General features: G+C 29.8%; 3 protein-coding genes across 3 annotated transcripts; all 3 read left to right on the forward strand.

The window, feature by feature from the left end:
* The first annotated feature begins 2,928 nt into the window (after positions 1-2,928).
* On the forward strand, positions 2,929-5,087 carry LOC137836822 (cytochrome P450 82A3-like). The gene is made up of 2 exons (XM_068645579.1): positions 2,929-3,922; positions 4,040-5,087. Exons 1-2 carry the CDS (start codon positions 2,963-2,965, stop codon positions 4,667-4,669), a joined length of 1,590 nt encoding a protein of 529 aa, XP_068501680.1. The 5' UTR covers positions 2,929-2,962; the 3' UTR covers positions 4,670-5,087.
* Positions 5,088-10,967: 5,880 nt separating this feature from the next.
* LOC137836823 (cytochrome P450 82A4-like) lies at positions 10,968-13,617 on the forward strand. The gene is made up of 2 exons (XM_068645580.1): positions 10,968-11,957; positions 12,789-13,617. The coding sequence occupies exons 1-2, from the start codon at positions 11,028-11,030 to the stop codon at positions 13,416-13,418; spliced, it is 1,560 nt and encodes a 519-aa protein (XP_068501681.1). The 5' UTR covers positions 10,968-11,027; the 3' UTR covers positions 13,419-13,617.
* Positions 13,618-16,811: 3,194 nt separating this feature from the next.
* On the forward strand, positions 16,812-19,700 carry LOC137836824 (cytochrome P450 82A4-like). Its single transcript, XM_068645581.1, has 2 exons — positions 16,812-17,852; positions 18,873-19,700. Exons 1-2 carry the CDS (start codon positions 16,920-16,922, stop codon positions 19,500-19,502), a joined length of 1,563 nt encoding a protein of 520 aa, XP_068501682.1. The 5' UTR covers positions 16,812-16,919; the 3' UTR covers positions 19,503-19,700.
* Positions 19,701-21,536: the final 1,836 nt, after the last annotated feature.

A 21,536-nucleotide genomic window follows, 5' to 3' on the forward strand; every position in this document is an offset into this window, starting at 1 on the left:
AGTGTTGGTTTGTCGTGCAGTTGAGAACAAAGTAATCTTGGTACTGTTTTTGGATCTGGAATTACATGTTTTAGTGTGCTTTTAATAGGTCTGATGGTGTTAGGGAGATTTATAAAGTTTAAAAAAATCCTTTACTACCTTGCCACTGTTTTCATCTTTGGGAGAAATGGATTCACTCCCAAAGATTGAGTACTTGCTAAAGCTTGAGTACTTAGGATAGTTCTTGTTGAAGCTTTATGTGTTCAGGTTTTTTAACTAGTGATAGTGTAGAGGTAGATTTGTCAAAACAGGGGAGGGAAAAAAAACTTAACATCACAACACATTTGAAGACTTGGGAAAAAAATATATACTTTTTTTTTCCTTAACTAAGTTTTTATTCTTAAGAAAGGTCCTTGTTTGACAATTTTAATGAAATAGAAGCATTAGCTTGTATAAATAATATATCATAACCATTTAAATCCATGTCGAAAGCTAATGTTTTTTATTTTAAAATTTATTTAATTTAACGTCAGTTTCACCCACATTAATATTTTTTATTTATTTTAAAGTTTATTTAATTTAACGTTTGCTTTATCCACAAGATATTTTTTTATTTTAAAATTTATTTAATTTAGTGTGTGTTTGAGTCTCACTAATAATTTTTATTTTAAAATTTATTTAATTTAATGTGAACTACAAACTATATAAAAACTATTTTTAATATCAATTTAAATTGTGTCGATTTCACCAACATTAATGTAAGTAGTTTTGTTTATCAATAATGAATAAATAAATTAAAAGGAAACACTTTAAGGATATTTCAACTCTTATATAAGAACCAATAAAACTTCACTTTGGAAGATTTTATATTATTGTCACAAACAGTTTGTTAAAAAATGATAAACTTTTTTTTTTACCTTACCTAGGTTTTTATTCTTGAGAATGTCATTGTTTGTATTAGCTTATAAAAAATAGATTCCCAAAGCATTAGCTTGTAAAAATAATATACCACAAGCAGCATTCAAATCAATTGGGAATGAAACTCCTTCAATCATACACAACAAACTACAAGAAAATAGTTATTATTTAACATATCCAAAGAAGACACTAATTAACTAATAGAGTTGGATGCATGTGTGATTTTAAAATCGTTGATACTAAATCATTAATATTGAGACTCTAAGTAACCGACGCTAATTTGTCATTCATTTTTAATTAAAATAATTTAGTGTTGGTTTGGTTGACACTATAATGTTTAAGTGTGGGCAAAAAATCCAAATTACGAAATCCAATCCATAATTATCCAAATTCATATTTTTGGATTTTAAATCCAATCTATCTAACTGGATGTGGATTAAATATAGATTGGATACATTTTTGGATTATCCAAATTGCATTTTGGGTTGGATTTTGACTTGACCCGATCCAGGTTGAGCCAAGACACTCCGGGCCCAGGTTGAACAAAGTCGACCAAAGTCCACGTCGAGCCTAGTCGTCCGGGCCCAAGTCGAATCAAATGGTATGGACCAAAGTCGAGCCGAGTCAACCCTAGACCAAGTCGAGCTGAGTGGCCGATATTGAGTCGACCCGAGTCAGCCGGGGCTGATATCAAGCCGAGTTGGCCCATGCCAATATCTAGTCTACCCGTTCCGGGCCCATGTCGAGCTGAGTTTTTCGGGTCCAATATGAAGTTGAGCGGGCTCGGGCTGATATCCAAACGACCAGGCCATGGCTGATGTCGAGTCGAGCTGGCCCAGCTCGATGTTGAGTCGAGCACGTCCGGGCCGATGTCGAGCCGAGCGGGCCAAGACCGATATTGAGTCGAGCGAGCTCGGGCCGATGTCGAGTCATCCGGGCCCGGGCCAATGTCGAGTCGTTAGAACCCGAGTCGATGTAAAATCGTTCTGGCCCGGGCTGATGTCGAGACTTCCGGGTCCGAGCCGATGTCGAGTCGTCTGGTCCCAAGTCGATGTCGATTCGTCTAGGCCCAGGTCAATGTCGAGTCGTTTGGGCCTGGGCCAATTTCGAGTTGTCTGGGCCCGGGCCGATGTCCAGCCGAGTTGGTCCGCATCCAAGTTGAGTCGGCTTAGGCATAGTTGGAGCCAAATTAGTCTGTGTCTATATCAAAATAAATTTAATGTAATTGATAAAGTGAATTTAATCTAATTAACAAAGTGGATTTAATCTAAATTTAATCCACTTTAAATGGATTTTAAAAAAATTCAAATAAATTTGATATAATTATGAATTTTAAATTTAATCCATTTATTTAGATTTGGATTTAGATTGGATTTTCATCATCACCCTAATAATGTTTTTTTATTTTAAAATTTATTGAATTTAGCATTGATCCATGCTAATATTTTTTATTTTAAAATCAAGTACACATTCAAAATCTTCATTCGTAAGTATGTTTTTTCATAAATTTTCTAAAATATGTAATTCCAAGGTTTTAAGTACATTTCAAATTGTATTTTCCAAAAAATATAAAGATTTAAAATGTCATTTTTTTCATCTTTCTACTATACTAAAAAAAGTACATAAAGAAATTATAGAAAGGATGCAGGAAGCAATTTCCCACTTTCCTTTTCTTCCTAGTTGATCATTATTACCAACCGTCTGCATATGCGCTGCTCTTGTTTTTGGTCCACATGAGTCAGAGTGACCATAGAATCTTATCTTCCTGGTCAACTATCCTTGCTCACCAAGGTTCTCAAATTATTGACTATTCTTCAACTTTATGAAATAAAAACAAATATGTTTCAGCCACCTTAAAATAACAATTTTTGTCTCCATTATGCAGAACATACTAATAGATTCTAATACTTGCAGATCAAGCACACCAACATGGGGTGACATGTTAAACAAAATGACCTCATATTGGTCCAACCATGCGGCCATGCACAAGACCCTATACGCATCTTCTCCCTATAAAACCAGAAAGGAAAACAAGTTCAAATATATTCCACCATAACAAGCAAAAATGGACTTTCTCCTAAATTGCTTCACCTTAAAAATCACCACTCTTATTGTATCCTTCCTTTCTCTATACTTCTTCATTTTCTATCTATATCGGAGAAATTCTCGTGGAAAACAGGCTCCAATAGTGAAAGGTGCATGGCCAATACTTGGTCATCTTTCACTCTTGAATGCCTCACAAACACCCCATTGGACTTTGGGTGCTTTGGCTGACAACTATGGACCCTTGTTCACCATCAAGTTCGGTGTCAAAGAGGCCTTGGTGCTCAGCAACTGGGAAATGTCCAGGGAACTCTTCACCACCAACGACCTTGCCGTTTCATCACGTCCTAAACTCGTTGCCGTGGAAGTCATGTCCTACAACCAAGCCTTTGTAGGGTTGTCACCATACGGATCTTATTGGCGAGAGCTTCGAAAGATTGTGACTTCTGAGTTTCTCTCCAACCGCAAAATAGCGCAACTCAGCCACATTCGTGTCTCAGAGGTTCAAACCTCTATGAAAGAGCTCTGCAATTTATGTTATACTAGTGTAAACAACAAGAACAAAAAGGAGAATGAATCTTATAGTGCTGCTACTTTGGTGGACATGAAGGAGTGGTTTGCACATTTGACTTTCAACATTATAGTGAGGATGGTGGTGGGGAAGAGGTACTTTGGTGTGGTGCATGTGGAGGGAAAGGAGAAGGCAGAAAGGTTTCTGAAGAACTTAGAGGAGTTCATGAATTTGATGGGGACTTTCACTGTGGCTGATGGAGTTCCTTGCTTGAGGTGGTTTGATTTCGGGGGCTATGAGAAGGCCATGAAAGCAACCGCTAAGGAAATGGACAAGCTGTTGAGTGAGTGGTTGGAGGAGCACCGTGAGAAGAAGGGTGATGGAGACTTTATGGATGTGATGATTTCAGCACTGAATGGGGCTCAGCTTGAAGGGTTTGATGCTGATACAATATGCAAAGCCACTTCCCTGGTTAGTACTACAATATATTTAAATACTTGCCATCATTTCAAAGATTGAATGTATTCCACTTTATTTCTCTGTTTTGAATGAGAGGACCCTTTTGATGAAACTTGAACATATTTGCAGGAATTGATTTTGGGTGGAACTGATACAGCTGCTGTTACTCTTACATGGGCACTAAGTCTGCTATTACGAAATCCTCTTGCAATGGAAAAGGCTAAAGAAGAAATTGACATGCATATTGGCAAAGATGGACACGTAAAAGAGTCAGATATAAGCAAACTTGTGTATCTTCAAGCCGTAGTTAAAGAGACATTGAGATTGTATCCACCAGCACCTCTTTCATCACCTCGTGAATTCATAGAAAATTGCACCTTAGGTGGCTACCACATCAAAAAGGGAACTCGACTGATGCATAACTTGTGGAAGATCCACAGAGACCCCAGTGTTTGGTCAGATCCATTAGAATTCAAACCAGAAAGGTTCCTCACCACTCACAAACATGTGGATCTTAGGGGTCGCCATTTTGAGTTGCTACCCTTTGGAAGTGGGAGAAGAATTTGTGCTGGAATGTCCCTTGGCTTAAACGTGATCCATTTCAGTTTGGCTAACATGTTGCATTGCTTTGACATCTCGAATCCTTCGGCTGAACCTATTGATATGACCGAGTTCTTTGGATTTACCAATACCAGAGCTACTCCACTTGAGGTTTTGGTTAAGCCACGCCTATCTCCAAACTACTATGAAGCTTTATAATCCTTATGTAAGGCATTGTCCATGGTTCAAAGTTATGGTTGCGGTTGCAGTTACAATTTCCTCGCAAAACTTGACATTACAGGAAATTGTGGACAAATGCGGACTAAGTGATTGTGATGAGTTGAAAAACCTTTATTTTGCGGCTGAAGTTGCAGTTGTTAACTTCAATTTAGAACTACGGTTTTGTGAGTCTTATATGTTGTATGTGTTCAAATCGAATCATGGTTTGTGGTCTATTCTAAGTTATGTGAACTTGTGATAGTTTTGTTCCTAGGCAGATTTATGTCACACGTATTTAGCTGTCATGAAATAAATGTGATCTTGTAATAAATTTATTTGTATCACTGTATGGGTTTGTGATTTTTTGGAGAAGATATTATCATAAAAGAATAAATGAGATGAAGTTGTTCATTCCCAATTTCCGAGGGTGCTTTGGATTTATTCTATGAATGAATTGCTTAATTGGTTAACCGTGAGTGATGAAGTTGTCTGTGCAATAATTGGAAACCAGAGGCAAAATAGAGAGTGTACTAATTAGCGTAGCAAATAATAAGAAAGTGATGCATAACAGTGAACTATAGGACAAATGATCTAAACTGCAAAATCCACAATTGAAGCTTGAAAAGTAAAGGTGTTTGGCTATTGGGGTTGTTGGATTTGGTTAAGGGGAGGGGTAGTAAGTACTTATGTTCCACTTAGAGTGATTATTTTTTCACCCTCATTTTGTGTATGTACTAATTATATAAATATATATATATATATATATATCACTTTCTGATCTTAAAGAAATTAAAAGAAAAATAAAACTTTAATTTAATGTCATGTCATGTTAATAAACTGGAAAATTATTATTGTAATATAAATTTGTAAAATTCTATTACAAATTAGAAAATAAATACGACCACACTTTTTTCAATTAGAAGCGAAAATTTATATATATGTTAGGTTTTTGTCTTCATTAAAACCAACACATGTGGTAACCTTCCATTTCCGGTTTGAAAATATGTAAACCTCTTTTATCAAAATTAAGAACTCATGATAATATCTTTATACTAAAAAATAAAAAATAAATAAATGCTTTGTTTATTTACCAATATAACTTACCCATTCATTTATACCTTTTTCTTTTCAAAATTTTAAGATTATTTCATATTTTGTTATAAAAAAATATTATATTACACTGACTTTGTTATTAAAGAAAGAGTAGATAATTAAGTGAAAGAGGAAAAAGTAATGATGGAGGTACAAATTTTTCTAAGTTAACTTCTTTATCTTGAGTGAAAATGTATAAATTAATATCAAAATTAAAAGAATGGATTGACAGTTTTTTTTATGGACAAAGAATAATTAAATTAAGATAAAGGGACACTTTAAGAGTGTTCCAACCCTTTTACATATTTCATTATTAGCTAGCTTAAACTAAAATTAAAATTAGCTGAATTTATAGCACAACATGTAACAAGCTTAAGCTTCCTAAATAGCTTTACAACCCACGGCCAACACACCCACTTTTTCTGCATAAAAAACCAGCAACACTCTTCCGCTCCCTTCACTCTCCATGAGCCTTTAGAGTTGCTAAACCCAATTCAGTGCGTTGATAGATAAACCAAATTCTACATTCTTCTGCGTAATTATGCAGAATTAAAAACCATATTGTACTAATAACAAGTTGCAATTGCAATGGCCATAAGATTTTGTACTGGTGATGAATTAACAACTATGGATGGATCCTAACCCCAAACCAAAAAAAAAATATACAAATTCAAACGATTCATAATTATATAAGTTTCTAACAGAAAATGGTAGATTTATGATAGGACATGAATAAGCCACTTGACAAAAGAATATGATGCTTTTAAGAAAAAAACCATCCAAAGGTCTTTAATTATATTTCTATATTTTTTTTCTAAGTTTTAAAAGTCTTGTCTTGATATTTGCGTGTTATTTCTTGGGGAATTCTTTGTATTTTTTTTCCAATTTTCCCATATAAAGTCTTGTCTTTTCATTTTTCTTAGCAATAATAGAATGAAAAATTTGACTTATTTAAAAATATTCAGTATTATTGGAGCATTTTTGTCCGTTCACTACTTTATTGTTTGATAGAATCTTATCGTCCGGAACAATAATTAAATGGTGCATAGAATTCAACTGTGTAAGGGACCTATTTGGATTAGAAAGTACTCATACTTTGTTCAACTAAGTCACGTACTTTGTTTCCTTCTATCTTTTTTCACGATGACAGAACAGTAGGGATCATCAGTGTTTTGATCTGTAAATTTAAAAAGAGTGTGAAGATGGAAAAATGAGTGAGAGATCATTTGTTTCTTCTCTCTCAATAGTATAGAAAGTCAGCAAGAAATATTTTTGAAATTTGGAATCAGAGTTATTAATACTCCGAATCAACAATTGATTATGTTTTTCTTTTTTTTTAGGTGGATAATCAATTATAAATATGTAAAATTATGAAAGATAATCAATTATATTTTGTCGAGTTTCTTAAAGAGAGTTGTCTCACGTCCTAGGTGATCTCTACTTACCCATATGTGTTGGTTTCAGGTATAGATATCCATTTGTTGAAGGTCGTTCGAGCTTTTTCTAGGAGTATGACATGGATTACTTTGGTGTTGAGTGTCTGGTACTCAAATTTTAGCTCGAGACATTTTCTCTACCTCTTCTTACCCTTAAAAAGCAAGGGCACCATGCGTCCTTGAACTGGTAACCATCTTTCGATTAACCTAGCTTCCTCCGTCTCTCGAGACCAACAAAAGATAGTACATGAATATTCACCTGTTATCCATCGATTATGCCTTTCAACCTGATTTTAGACCCTGACTCACCTCTTTAAATTGATAATCGATTATGGATGAAAGAGAATAGAAGATAATCGATTTTTGTTCTGTTCTTCCTTCTTCATCCTGTCATCCGTGGTTTGTTTCCTACATCTTTCTTTACTCTTTTTTTAATTATATCCTCTTTTTTCCAACACAACAAATCCAAAATAGTTAGATAAATATCAAATAAACGAGACAATCTTTTAATAATAATAATAATTTTAGATGGACTGAGATATTATGTGAATAGTTTTATTGGTCTAGGAAATTATATCTTTAATTGGGAAAAAGGGATCAATAATAATAAATTGAGAAAGGAAACAAAATGAGGATAAGGAATAGTGGTATTAATTCACTACTAAAATTAACATTACTATTAACTTTATGTAATATAATATGTAATGATACTTTTTTTTAACATGTTAATGTAGTTTTTATGAATACATTAAATTGTATTTTTTAATATAATAGATAATTAAATTTCATAATATTATTAATTTATATATCATAATATTTTTAAATTTTAAAGATGCACAAAAAATTTCTTAGCCAAATTTTAAATACTGATTTACTTTTAAAATGTATTAATTTTTTAATATTAAAATTATATAAATACATTAATTTAACTAACAAAATTATTTTAAATTAATAAATAAAAAATTATATAATTATAATTATATTTAAATTTAAATTTTAAAATTTATTTATTTATTTATTTTAATTCTACATTGTTTTATTCTTTTATTTATAATTAAAATTTTAAATTATTTTAATTAACTAAAATATACACAAAATTAATTATTATTTATTTCTTTTTTTATAAAAAAAGTAAACTTGTAATCTTATAATTTATACAATTAAAAATAATTCAAAATATCCTTACAACTATCACATCACTCACATATTTTAATAAACTTTCCTCACCCATCTAATGTAAGATACTCTAATCCAAATAATGTAAACTTTCTTCACACTTTTTTTTATCAAATATTTACATTTATACTCTCTCACACCCTCAACTTTTTACTTCTCAAATCAAATAAAACATATGTACCTTTTAATAAATGTTCATTGACGAATGTGAGCTTAAAATTATTACACATCGTTTTCTTATGCTTTCATTTATATTAATTTAAAATCTAAATAATTGGTAGTTAAAATTTTGGTAGCTAATTATATACCAATTTAGAAACTATTTAACAATAATAGAAACTAATTTAGAAATTAAAAAATTTGTTAGTTTCTAAAATAATCTCTAATTTAGTAACTATAACAAATAATTATTTTTGTCTCTAAAATTAATTTGTTAGTTTCTTGTAGTGATTAATTTGTATGAGAATTTATCTTTTAAAAACTTAATAGTAATCAATTTGATAAAGATTGAGAAAAAAAAAACATGGTTTTGTCTTTGCAAAAATCGTTAGTTGACCATCATGATAAACTTTTACAACACAAAACTTACTATAAAATAGATTAAGAAAATAAGATTGAAAAAACTATTTAAGTTATTCTTGTGAATGAAAGTAAATCTCTATATCTATTATAATTAAATATGAGAATTATATATATACTCAGAAATTCAGAGTAATGTTGGTGTCAATAAATCATAACCCAATCCTTGAAGAAAACTTATATTTTTACATTTTTATTGATATTTTGAGTTCAATTTAATTATTATATTTTAAATTTCATCTTCATTTGACTTAGATTTTTAGATATGGATATAATATTACCAAATTCAAAAGTATCTTAATTTTTTTTAAAATAAAGCTAAGTTTTGAAATTGTTGTTAAATTAGTCCATCTTAATTTAGGTTTGATTTTCAAAAATTTGGATTCAAACACAATTTATCTATTAATATAACATGTCTTAATTTTTATTATATCTCTATACTTTTCTACTAAATTTAAAAAGTTGTTATTTTTGGGAATTCTTTGTTCACTAGGATAGAAAAGCAATAAATGTGTTTTTGTTTGTTTTCAATTAATTAAAAGGATTGAAAAAGACTGATTTGAGAAGGAAAAAGAAAGACAATGAAACATTAAATCCTCTGCTCATACAAACACAACCATAAATTCTTGTCTTTTCAATTTTCTTACCAATAATAGAATAATTTATTTTTTTATTTATTTTAAAATATTCAGTATTCTTGGAGATTTTTGTCTCATTCACTACTTTATTGTTTGTAGAATCTTATCGTCCGGAACAATAATTAAGTGGTACAGTTGTAGCCTTACTTTCTGTGCCACTTATCCTATGCTATGCTCATATTCGTTATTGGTGTTGCTTATATTCTTACAATTCTTAAGATTTATATAGTTATTAATGTAAATTGTTTAAAAATATATATATATATATATATATATATATATAATAAAAAATATTAAAGTAATAATATTGTAAAAATGGATGTATGGTTTTTAAAAGTATTATTTTTCTTCAATTAATATTAGGGTATGTATTATTTTTCTTTAATTAATATCATTCTTATGGATTTGAAAAGATTTGATGTGAAAATGGGGTTATTTGGATTAATAGAAGATGATAAGAAATAAAGAAAAAGTTTAAAAAAAGTTAATGAATGATGTGATATGTGTTATTGATAAAATATTATTTTGTAATAAATAAAAGTGTAAGATTACAAATATATCTAGTTAATATTAAATTAAATTAAAATATGATTAAATTGTTTTATGTATAAATAAATAAAAAATATGTAAAAATACTTTACAAATTTTTTGATATATATATTTAGTACAAATAAAATGGTTAATTTTTTTAAAAAATTAACAAATATAAATTCTAAATTATTTAATATATATAAATAAAATTATTAAATTATTAAAAATTCTAAATAAATACAATTTGGAAGAAAAATATTTAAACTTTTCCATAGGGCCAAAATGTAATAGCATTTACTCTATATCGATTTTTTCCAGAATCTCTTCAAAGACACAAGGAAAAAAAATAATTATTCTTTGCTTTTCTATCCACATGAAGAGTATTCATGCGGAAACCTACACTTAGATTGGAAGGGGATATGTGAGGATTTGAAGAAGAGATGTGAGAGGAGAGGAAAATATGTGTAAGATTTTGAGGAAATGGATGTGTGAGTGCGTGAGAAGAAAGTGTAAAGAAAGTGAAGTAATTTGAAATATTAAAAAAATAAATCAGAAAATAAATTAGATCTTACATAAATAAAAAATATTATTTTTTAATATTAAAAACTATCTAATGAAAAATAAAAATATTACAACAACAAAAGTATAATCTAATTAACAATAATAAAAAAGAGTTTTATAACAAATTATAACTCATAAATATAATAATTACAAAAAAAATATATTTATAAAAACACAACAATAAATTAAATAATAATTTTTTTAAAATATACTATAAAATTAAAAAATAAATCACATCTTACATGAATAATAAAAAAAAATGTCCTTACCACTTGCATATACATATTAAAATCCAATTTGTGTAACATAGAGCATGGGATACACAATCTTCTCTTGGATAAAATAATGGATCTAAATGTTTCTGCAATTGGACTTGTTTCTCTAATCGTCTTCTGTTTCTTTTTCTATGGCCACTTCAAATTTTCTCAAGGAAAAGAAGCTCCCACAGTTGCAGGTGCATGGCCAATACTTGGTCACCTTCCATTGATGAGTGCTTCAAAGTCACCCCACAGAACCTTGGGTGCTTTGGCTGACAAATATGGACCCATTTTCACCATCAAACTTGGTGCCAAAAAAGCTTTGGTAATCAACAACTGGGAAACGGCAAAGGAATGCTTCACAACAAACGACATCGTCGTTTCCTCTCGCCCCAAGCTTGTTGCCGCAGAACACATGAGCTACAACAAAGCCATGTTTGCCTTAGCACCCTGTGGTCCCTATTGGCAAAAAATAAGAAAGATTACAGTCTCAGAGATTCTCTCCCCTCAGCGAGTGAAGCAACTACGTCATGTTTTTGAGTCAGAAGTTGAAGAATCGATCAAGGAGCTCTCTAACTTTTGGTGCAGCAACAAGAATGAGAGCGGTTATGCCTTGGTGGAGTTGAAGCAATGGTTTTCTCATCTGATATTCAACATGGTCCTTCAAATGATTACAGGGAAGCGATATTTTAGTGCAGCAACTGTGGATGATGAGAAGGCACAGAGATTTGTGAGGGCTGTGGAGGAGTTCATGCGCCTGTTCGGGGTGTTCACAGTGGGAGATGCTGTTCCATGGTTGAGATGGTTTGATTTTGGAGGGCATGAGAAGGCAATGAAAGAAACTGCAAAAGAGTTGGATATTATTCTTGGTGAGGAGTTAGAGGAACACAGAAAAAGGAAGGGTTTGGGTGAGAAGGATGATGAAGTTCAAGATTTCATGGATGTGATGATTTCATTGTTTGATGGAATAACTATTGATGGGTTCGATGCAGATACCGTCATCAAATCCACTGTACTGGTATGGATCTTTATTGCATCTTATTTTTTTTATTAAATCACATTATAACTTTAAATTTTATTGTACAAAAATTAAGGTATTAAAACCAAAACCATTTATGAATTTGAGAAAGATAAACAAATAATATTAAATATTAAATAACCAAAATGTTGTGAAGATGTTATGAATTAGGGATTTAGTGTAATTTTTTCTTGTATCTCTATCACTTTCTTCTTAGATTTCATACTTTGAAAAATACTCAAATTATCTTTTAATATTTTTTATTAAATATTTTTTCTTTAATTTCGGAATATGCACGTTAACTTCCTGATTTATAAAATTTAGAAGTTAAAATTTGTGTTTGGGATTTTACAATATTTCTGATTGTACAATTCAAAATTTCAGATTGTATAATTCAAAATACAATTTTTTATATCAAATTATAGAATTTAAAATGAATAATTTTAGAATTTTTTACGAATATAAGACTGCAAGATAAATTATGAGATGAAGAAATAAACTTTTAAATTTTTAAAAATGAGGATTATGGGGATAGATCACCTGTCTCACACTTGGCTTATGCGGGTTAGGCGAAATGATTTAAATTCTAAATTTGGTAGCAAAAACTTTGTAGCTAATTAGATACAAATTTAGAAAATATTTAACAATAATAGAAACTAATTTAGAAACCAAAAATTTGTTTAGTCTCTAAAATGGTCTCTAATTTAGTCAATATAGTAATTAATTATTTTTTGTCTATAAAATTAGTTTCTATTTAATGATTTTCTTGTACTGATGATTTGTTTATGTTATAGAAGAACTTGTGAATAAGATCATATCCTTATTTTGTAGTTAGTGATTGCAGGAGGAACTGACACAAGTAGTACTCTTCTTACGTGGGTAATATCTTTGATTTTGAGAAATCCTTTGGTATTGGAAAAAGTAAAAGTTGAACTAGACATTCATGTTGGAAAAGAGAAATGTGTAAGTGAGTCTCATATAAGCAAGTTAACATATCTTCAAGCCATAGTCAAGGAAACATTAAGATTGTATCCTCCTGGTCCTCTTTTGGCACCTCATGAAATTATAGAGGACTGCATTTTAAGTGGTTATAATATAAAAAAAGGAACTCGTCTAATCACAAATCTTTGGAAGATTCACACAGACAAGAATGTTTGGGAAGATCCATTGGAGTTCAAACCTGAAAGGTTTCTTACAACTTACAAAGATCTCGATGTCAAAGGTCATCATTTTGAGCTAATACCATTTGGAGGTGGTAGAAGAATGTGTCCAGGAATATCCTTTGGCCTTGAAGTAGTGCAATTCTCTCTTGCTAGTATTTTGCACTCTTTTGAATTTTTAAGTTCATCACCTGATCCTATTGACATGACCGAAACCTTTGGATTAACCAACACCAAAGGCACTCCACTTGAGATTCTTATTAAACCACGTCTATCTTTTAGTTGTAACGAAAACAACTAATCCATGTGCTAGCTATGCTGTCACAATTTGTTTTCATTTAAAGTACTTTTTTTCTATAATATTGTTCAAAGTCTTTGTTATCTTTGTATTTTCATTCAAAGTGCTTGATATATTTGTACTTTCCTTCAAAGTACTTGATATATTTATAGTTTATCTTGGTAAACTTTGAAACTCTTTCAAATATATATTATTTTTAGTAGACTTTCTTTATTGAGTCAGGTTAGAGAGTTGGACCGTATTTAGAGATTCATTGCTTAATTCTTAATCGCGGATTGAAGTGATTAATCCTATTTGAACGTAATTGTATTTATGTTGTCGATCAGTTCATTAATGTGGATTACGATCTCGATCGGTCACTGATAAGTCTCGAGAGATTACATTAGTCGATACAATTAATGAATTGCTTAATTGGTTAACCGTGACTGATGAAGGTGTGCAATAATTGGAAACCAGAGGCAAAATACAGAGTGCACTAATTAGCTTAGCAAATAATAAGAAAGTGATGCATAACAGTTTCACATAGAAAGAGTTTTGCAAATCCTTCAACGGGTGGGTGCCATTTTTACATGCACCACATCTCTTTTTTCAGGTAAGTCACGTACTACTTTAATATTTATGTACCCTTTGATTAAATGCCTCATTGGTCAATGAGCTTACGATTATAACACATCATTTTCTTATGCTTTCATATTATATTAATATTCAAATGACCTACACTGCAAAATGATGTGTTAGTATAACGTGTTTTAATTTTAATTATATCTCTATACTTTTTTTCTATTAGTTTTAAAAGTCTTCTCTTGATTTGTGCGTCTTATCTTTAGTCGGGGATTCTTTGCATTTTTCCAATTTTCTCATATGTACCACGAGGAACAAAGTCTTGTTTTTTGAATTTTCTTAGCAGTAATAGAATGAAAATTTTGACTTATATGTAAAAATATTATTCAGTATTACTGGAGCAATTTTGTCCCATTCACTACTTTATTGTTGAGTGGTTCAATATTTGTGGCTGAAGACATCATATATATAATATATGCGAACCTTATATTATTTTAATTTATTTCTTTTACATGAACTTGGACTTTATTGATTCTGGTCTAAATTATACACCTTAACCTACCCACATTCACAATTCACTTATGAACATCTTTTTTCTTAAATATCAATTAACCTTGGAAGATATATACAACAAATATCAAGCTATTAAGGTCAATATCTTGTGTTCATAACACAATATTTTTTTCTCAACAAATCCTTAAAATATATCCTTAACTATTTTTAATTAAATATTTTAAAACATATATTTTTTAATTGTTTTTTATCGTTTAATTTTTTATTAATTAAGTGACATGATTATTATTTTTCTTACCATCTTGCGGTTAATATAAAATAATATTATAGTTAATAAACTTAACTAACTTTCATTTTTTCATTAAAAATTTATTGGATAACGAGTTTATCATGTTTTCTTATAGTTATAGTTTTCATGTCATCATATACCACTACAAGAAAATCATGAAATAAAAATTAATTTTAAAAACAAAAAATGATTAGTTGCTATAGTGACTAAATTCGAGACCATTTTAGAAACTAAAAAAAAAATTGGTTTCTAAATTAGTTTATATTATTGTTAAATGATTTCTAAAATGATATTTAATTAACTACTAAGGTTTTTGCTACCAAATTTATAATCTAAATAATATTGGTAGTTAAAACATTGGTAGCTAATTAAATACAAATTTAGAAACTAATTTAGAAACCAATTTTTTTTTAACCTCTACAATGATTTCTAATTTAACTATTATAAAAACTAATTATTTTTTGTTTTTAAAATTAGTTTTTATTTTATAATTTTCTTATAGTATATATACTAACAAAAGGATCCTTACCATCATCATCACCATTGATATAAATAATAAATAACAATGGTGGTGATAGTTTCTTGTTATCCAACACATTATCAACAAAAATAATAAAATTCACTTTTCGATTTACATTAACCACAATTTAGTTTTATATTAAGTACACAACATCACATTTTTAACATGTGAAAACAAGTAAGGAGGGTAATGGAATAAAATAAAAGTAATGTAAACCACACAGAATTAAAAAAGAACTAAATTAAAAAATATAATTTTTTGAAATAAAAAATAAGCTTGATTACCTCATTGATCCATTAAGGGTCAACAGTCAAATTCAGTGATTTTTTTTTAAAAAAAAATTATCCTAGATTTTCTATTTTTTTTTAAAAGATATACAATTGATCTCTTTTGTTAATTAAATATTTTTATTATTTTTATGGCAGCAAAATTTGAAAATAGCTATTAATTATTATTATTACTGGTAGTTATAATAAAAGTTTGACTTTTCCTTCTCTATAAAGGAATGAACGATCTATTTTCCATCTTTTTTCTCAAATATCAATTAACCTTGGAGGATACAACAAATATCAACTATTAAGGTCAATATTTGTGTTCATAACAAAATATTTTTTTTTCTCAACAAATCCTTAAAATATATCCTTAACTATTTTTAATTGATTTTTTTAATTAAATATTTTTAAAAAATATATTTTTTAATTGATTTTTTATCTTTTAATTTTTTATTAATTAAGTGACATGATTATTATTTTTCTTACCATCTTATGAACTTGCGGTTAATGTAAAACAATATTATAGTTAATGTAAAACAATAAGCTTAACTAACTTTATTTTTTCATAAAAGAATTATTAGATAACGAGTTTATCATGTTTTTTTAGTTGTAATTTTCATGTCATCATATACCATAAAAAAAAGATCATCACCATTGATATAAATAGCAATTATCAAACACTTTTTCAATGAAAATAATAAAAATCACTTTTCAATTTACATTAATCACAATTTAGTTTTATATTAAACACAAAACATCACATTTTTAATATGTGGAAACAAGTAGCAGAGTAATGGAATAAAATAAAAGTAATGTAAACCACACAAAATTAAACAAAAAAAAAAATTCAATTTTTTTTTTAATACTATTTAATAAAAATAACCTAGACCTTGAACCCTAAATTCATAGTATTTTGATTTTTAAAAAAAATAAATTTTGTCTTATTTTTAAAAAAAAATATACAATTTGATCTGTTTTATTAAATTAACATAAAGAGGAGGAAGTGGTGACATGATGTGACAAAGTTATAAACGCACGTATAAAAATGTTATAAAGTATGATTTAAATTAGTAATTACAATTCACTGCATAATAATTTAAATTTTAATATTTTGAAACTTAACCTTATATATTTTAAATATTTTTTATGGCAGCAAACTTTGAAAATAGTTATTAATTATTATTATTAGTGGTAGTTATATCTTATAAAAATTACAACACAATTTCCAAGTAAAATCATACTTAGTCTTTGAAAAGTTTGACTTTTCCTTCTCTCTGAAGGAATGAAGGATCTATTTAACCACTCCTACTTTACCCTACCTGAAACACACAGAGCCTCAACTCGCTCAAATGGATTTGGTTGTAAATTCCTTGAATGCAACCACCATTGCACTCGCTTCTCTAATTCTCTTCTGTTTCTTTCTCTATGGTCTCTTCAAATTTTCTCGAGGGAAAGAACCTCCCACAGTTGCAGGTGCATGGCCAATACTTGGTCACCTTCCATTGATGAGTGGTTCAAAGTCACCCCACAGAACTTTGGGTGCTTTGGCCGACAAATATGGACCCATTTTCACCATCAAACTTGGTGCGAAAAGGGCTGTGGTAATCAACAACTGGGAAATAGCAAAGGAATGCTTCACCACAAACGACACAGTCGTTTTCGGTCGCCCCAAGCTTGTTTCGGTGGAACTCATGAGCTACAACCAAGCCATGTTTGCCTTAGCACCCTATGGTCCCTATTGGCGAAAAATAAGAAAGCTTACAATTTCAGAGATTCTCTCCCCTCAGCAAGTGAGGCAGCAACGTCATCTTTTTGAGTCAGAGGTTCAAGAATCGATCAAGGAGCTCTTTGACCTTTGGCGCAGCAACAAGAATGAGAGCGGCTATGCCTTGGTGGACTTGAAGCAATGGTTTTCTCATCTGATATTCAACATGGTCCTTCAAATGATTACAGGGAAGCGATATTTCAGTGCAGCAACTGTAGACGATGAGAAGGCACAGAGATGTGTGAGGACTGTGGAGGAGTTGATGCGTCTGATGGGGGTGTTCACAGTGGGAGACGCTGTTCCTTGGTTGAGACGGTTTGATTTGGGAGGGAATGAGAAGGCTATGAAAGAAATTGCTAAAGAGTTGGATATTATTCTTGGTGAGGAGTTAGAGGAACACAGAAAAAGGAAGGGTTTGGGTGAAGCTAAAGATTTCATTGATGTGATGATTTCCTTGTTTGATGGAACAATTACTGATGGGGTCGATGCAGATACCGTTATCAAATCCACCATACTGGTATGTATCTTCAATATGAACATTATAATCCTTTCAAACTTCAACCGTCTAGTATTTTATTTTTCTTTCTAATTTTGTTTTCTGCATGGCACAGTATAGCATGGTTGAATAGTGTATATTAGGGATAACGATCTGAGTCAACCCATTCTAGATAGATATGTCCTGTTAAAAAGTACAGATTAATTCTATTGGTTTATCTCTAAGGAAAAGATTTCTTTAACATCCAAAAATAAAATACATACAATTTAACAAATCATTATAATAATATTTTTAAATTAAAAAATAATATAACAATGTTCTGATTTTCAATAAAATTTGAATTTTGATTATAATAATAAATTATTTAATAAAATATTTTATTAAATATATACATTTTTTTAAAGGTAAATACATTATTACTATTAATTTGAAAAATAATATATTTATATATATAATACAACCTTTAAATTTTATTATAAAAAAGACTAAGGTATTTTTTTTTTTTGAAATGTCCCTTTTAATTCAATTTTATTTTTTGTTGACAAAAAAAATATACTTTTTAGAAAGATAAAAAACACCATTTATTAAAAAATCATTATTGAATTTTGTGAGGGTGATATAAATTAGGGATTGAGTGTAGATTCTTCCTGCATCTCCATGCCTTTCTTCTTGCATCCCATTATACAAAAAATACTCAAATTATGCTTTGGCATTTTTCTTTAATTCCGAAATGTGACATTTAATTTGGAAGTTAAAATTTGTTTTGGGATTGTACATTATTTCAGATTGTACAATCCAAAATACAAATTTGTATACTAGATTATTGAATTTGAAATAAATAATTTTACAACTTTTGAGAATAAGAGGTTGCTAGAAGAAATAAATAAGATGAAGAAATTAAATAAATTTATGAATTAAAATTAGTTTATATATGAATTAAAAATAATATTTTATGTAAATTGATTTTAATATATGATTTTTTTTTTGTTTTATAGAAGAACTTGTGAATAAAACCATATTCTTAATTTGTTTAATTTGCAGACACTGATTGCAGGAGGAACTGACACAAGTAGTGTTGTTCTTGTGTGGGCAATGTGTTTGATTTTGGGAAATCCTTTGGTATTGGAAAAAGTGCAAGCCGAACTAGACATTCATATTGGAAAAGAGAAATGCGTAAGTGAGTCTGATATGAGTAAGTTAACATATCTTCAAGCCATAGTCAAAGAAACTTTAAGATTATATCCTCCGGGTCCTCTTGCGACACCTCGTGAATTCACAGAGAATTGCACTTTAGGTGGTTATAATATAAAAAAAGGAACTCGACTAATCACAAATCTTTGGAAGATTCACACAGACAAGAATGTTTGGGAAGATCCATTGGAGTTCAAACCTGAAAGGTTTCTTACAACTTACAAAGATCTCGATGTTAAAGGTCATCATTTTGAGCTAATACCATTTGGAGGTGGTAGAAGAATGTGTCCAGGAATATCCTTTGGCCTTGAAGTAGTGCAATTCTCTCTTGCTAGTATTTTGCACTCTTTTGAATTTTTAAGTTCATCACCTGATCCTATTGACATGACCGAAAACTTTGGATTAGCCAACACCAAAGCCACTCCACTTGAGATTCTTATTAAACCACACCTATCTTTTAGTTGTTATGAAAACAACTAATCCATGTGCTAGTTATGCGGTCACAATTTATTTTCATTCAAAGTATCGTTCAAAGTCTTTGCTATCTTTGTATTTTTGTTCAAAGTGCTTGATATATTTTAATTTTCCTTTAATGTACTTGATAGATTTATAGCTTATCTTTGTAAACTTTGAAACTCTTTCAAATATATCATTAATAAAAAGAATAATTACACCGCATATTCTCACTACTTTATTCCTTCTTTATCGATATTTTCTTTATATTTTTCAAGTCCCTCTTATGGAAATAAATCTTTGTAAATTTTTTTCCTCTATACATCCTTCCAACTAGTAAGGCTCTGATTTGGATGTGATTTGAATCATTCTTTAGCTTTTCCTGTCAATGAGAAAGGAAATAAACGTAGATAAACAGTTTCAATATCACCTGATTGAAAGTCTATTGTTCCTACCAATTCATAAAATGTAGACAAATGTGTATATGGATCCTCATGGTCCATTGTTGTAAATTGATGGGTACTTATCAGACTGAGGAATGCAGGTTTCATCTCCAAGGCGTTGGTGGTAGAAGGTATTGCAATACTAGAGAAATGATGGCCTCTGGTGCATAGCATAATCTCCAAGTGTTCTCTTGGGTTGTTGATGACTTTTTACGGCAAGTGCACTGTGTTTGTCAGAAGTAATAATTGTCCCTAAGAACGAATATCAATCCACAAGGAACAATGAAGTGAATTATTGAGTACAAAATTCGCTAAATATAACAACAGAACAATAAAAAGAGTTTTGAAGTGATTGTGTTGACACCGATCAATAATAAAATAAACAAAGAATTAGTTGCTTGAATTGAAAAAATAGGGATTAGGTTTCATTTTTCTCACTCTCATGTATTTTGATTAGGATGTTAATATTAAGTTCTTTGATTGAAATTGATGGCCATAAAAAATTCATTTTTATCGATCCCTCGCATATAAAATCCTTAAAAATGTTTCCTAAATATCGATCCCTTGCATATTTATAAAAACAACTTAGAATCCCATTGAGACGTTAATGTCAATTAACATTTCAAGTTTATCCTTAACACTCAAATATGTTAAGTATTGTTGTTCAGGTTTGAACCCTAAAAATACCTCTCGGTTAGATTTAAGACTATCAATTTGTCACGGAAAGTTAAAAGTAAAACAACAATACCAATAATCAATCAAGAACTTAATATTAATATATAAGATATCACCTCAATATATAAGAGTTTGAGCATATTACTCCAAATCCAAAATGGTAAAATTAGCCACGCATACTTCTAGCACCTTCCATTCTCCTAATTGGGTTACAATTCACTCTATGGTGTTTTCCTCTCAATCTGACACAGTAGGATTGAGCCTCTAGCCCCCTATTTATCCTAATTTTCTAGGGTTAGGTCGCTTCTTATGTCGTGCTAATGGGCTAAGTGATAAAACATAAAAAAAACCCCAATCTTTCTGACGTATTCTCGCTCAAGCGAGATACTCTTGTGGCGAAATAGTCTTTTTCTGCATCTCTTTGCATTCTAGGACCTACCTTCTAGCTTTATCTTTTTAGCTCAAATTATTCTCCTTTACTCCAAATCTTCAATCCTCCCTAAAAATATGCAATTAACACCAAATTTGGGAATAAAATTCTCTTATTCAAATAAAGATCATACAAAATGTATAAATTCATAAATTAGAGATTATTCTATATGTAAATTAGCAATAAATCCTCCTAAGTGCCTAAATTTTAATATGAAATATTACTGAAATTAGACACTTATGAGTTGTGGTGGTGGTTTTTTTTGGCTATAATGCTTTCTTCTTGAAAAATATTAATGGGAAGGAAAAAAATGGTTAAGGATTCTTCTATAGTCTCTTTGTTTTTCTGTTCTCTTTCTCTCGTTGTTTCTTGTAGCTGCCTTTTCAATCTCTAATTTAAACAATTGAGGATTCTTCTAGCAGAAACAATTTAAGCCATAACAGTTCTTGGAGTTAATCTTTAAAAGGTTTAATTTGTATTTTTTAGAAGTTCACAGTGTATAAAAAAATAATT

The sequence above is a fragment of the Phaseolus vulgaris genome, chromosome 4 (assembly GCF_000499845.2).
Source record: "Phaseolus vulgaris cultivar G19833 chromosome 4, P. vulgaris v2.0, whole genome shotgun sequence".
In the NCBI taxonomy this organism is placed as follows: Eukaryota; Viridiplantae; Streptophyta; class Magnoliopsida; order Fabales; family Fabaceae; genus Phaseolus; species Phaseolus vulgaris.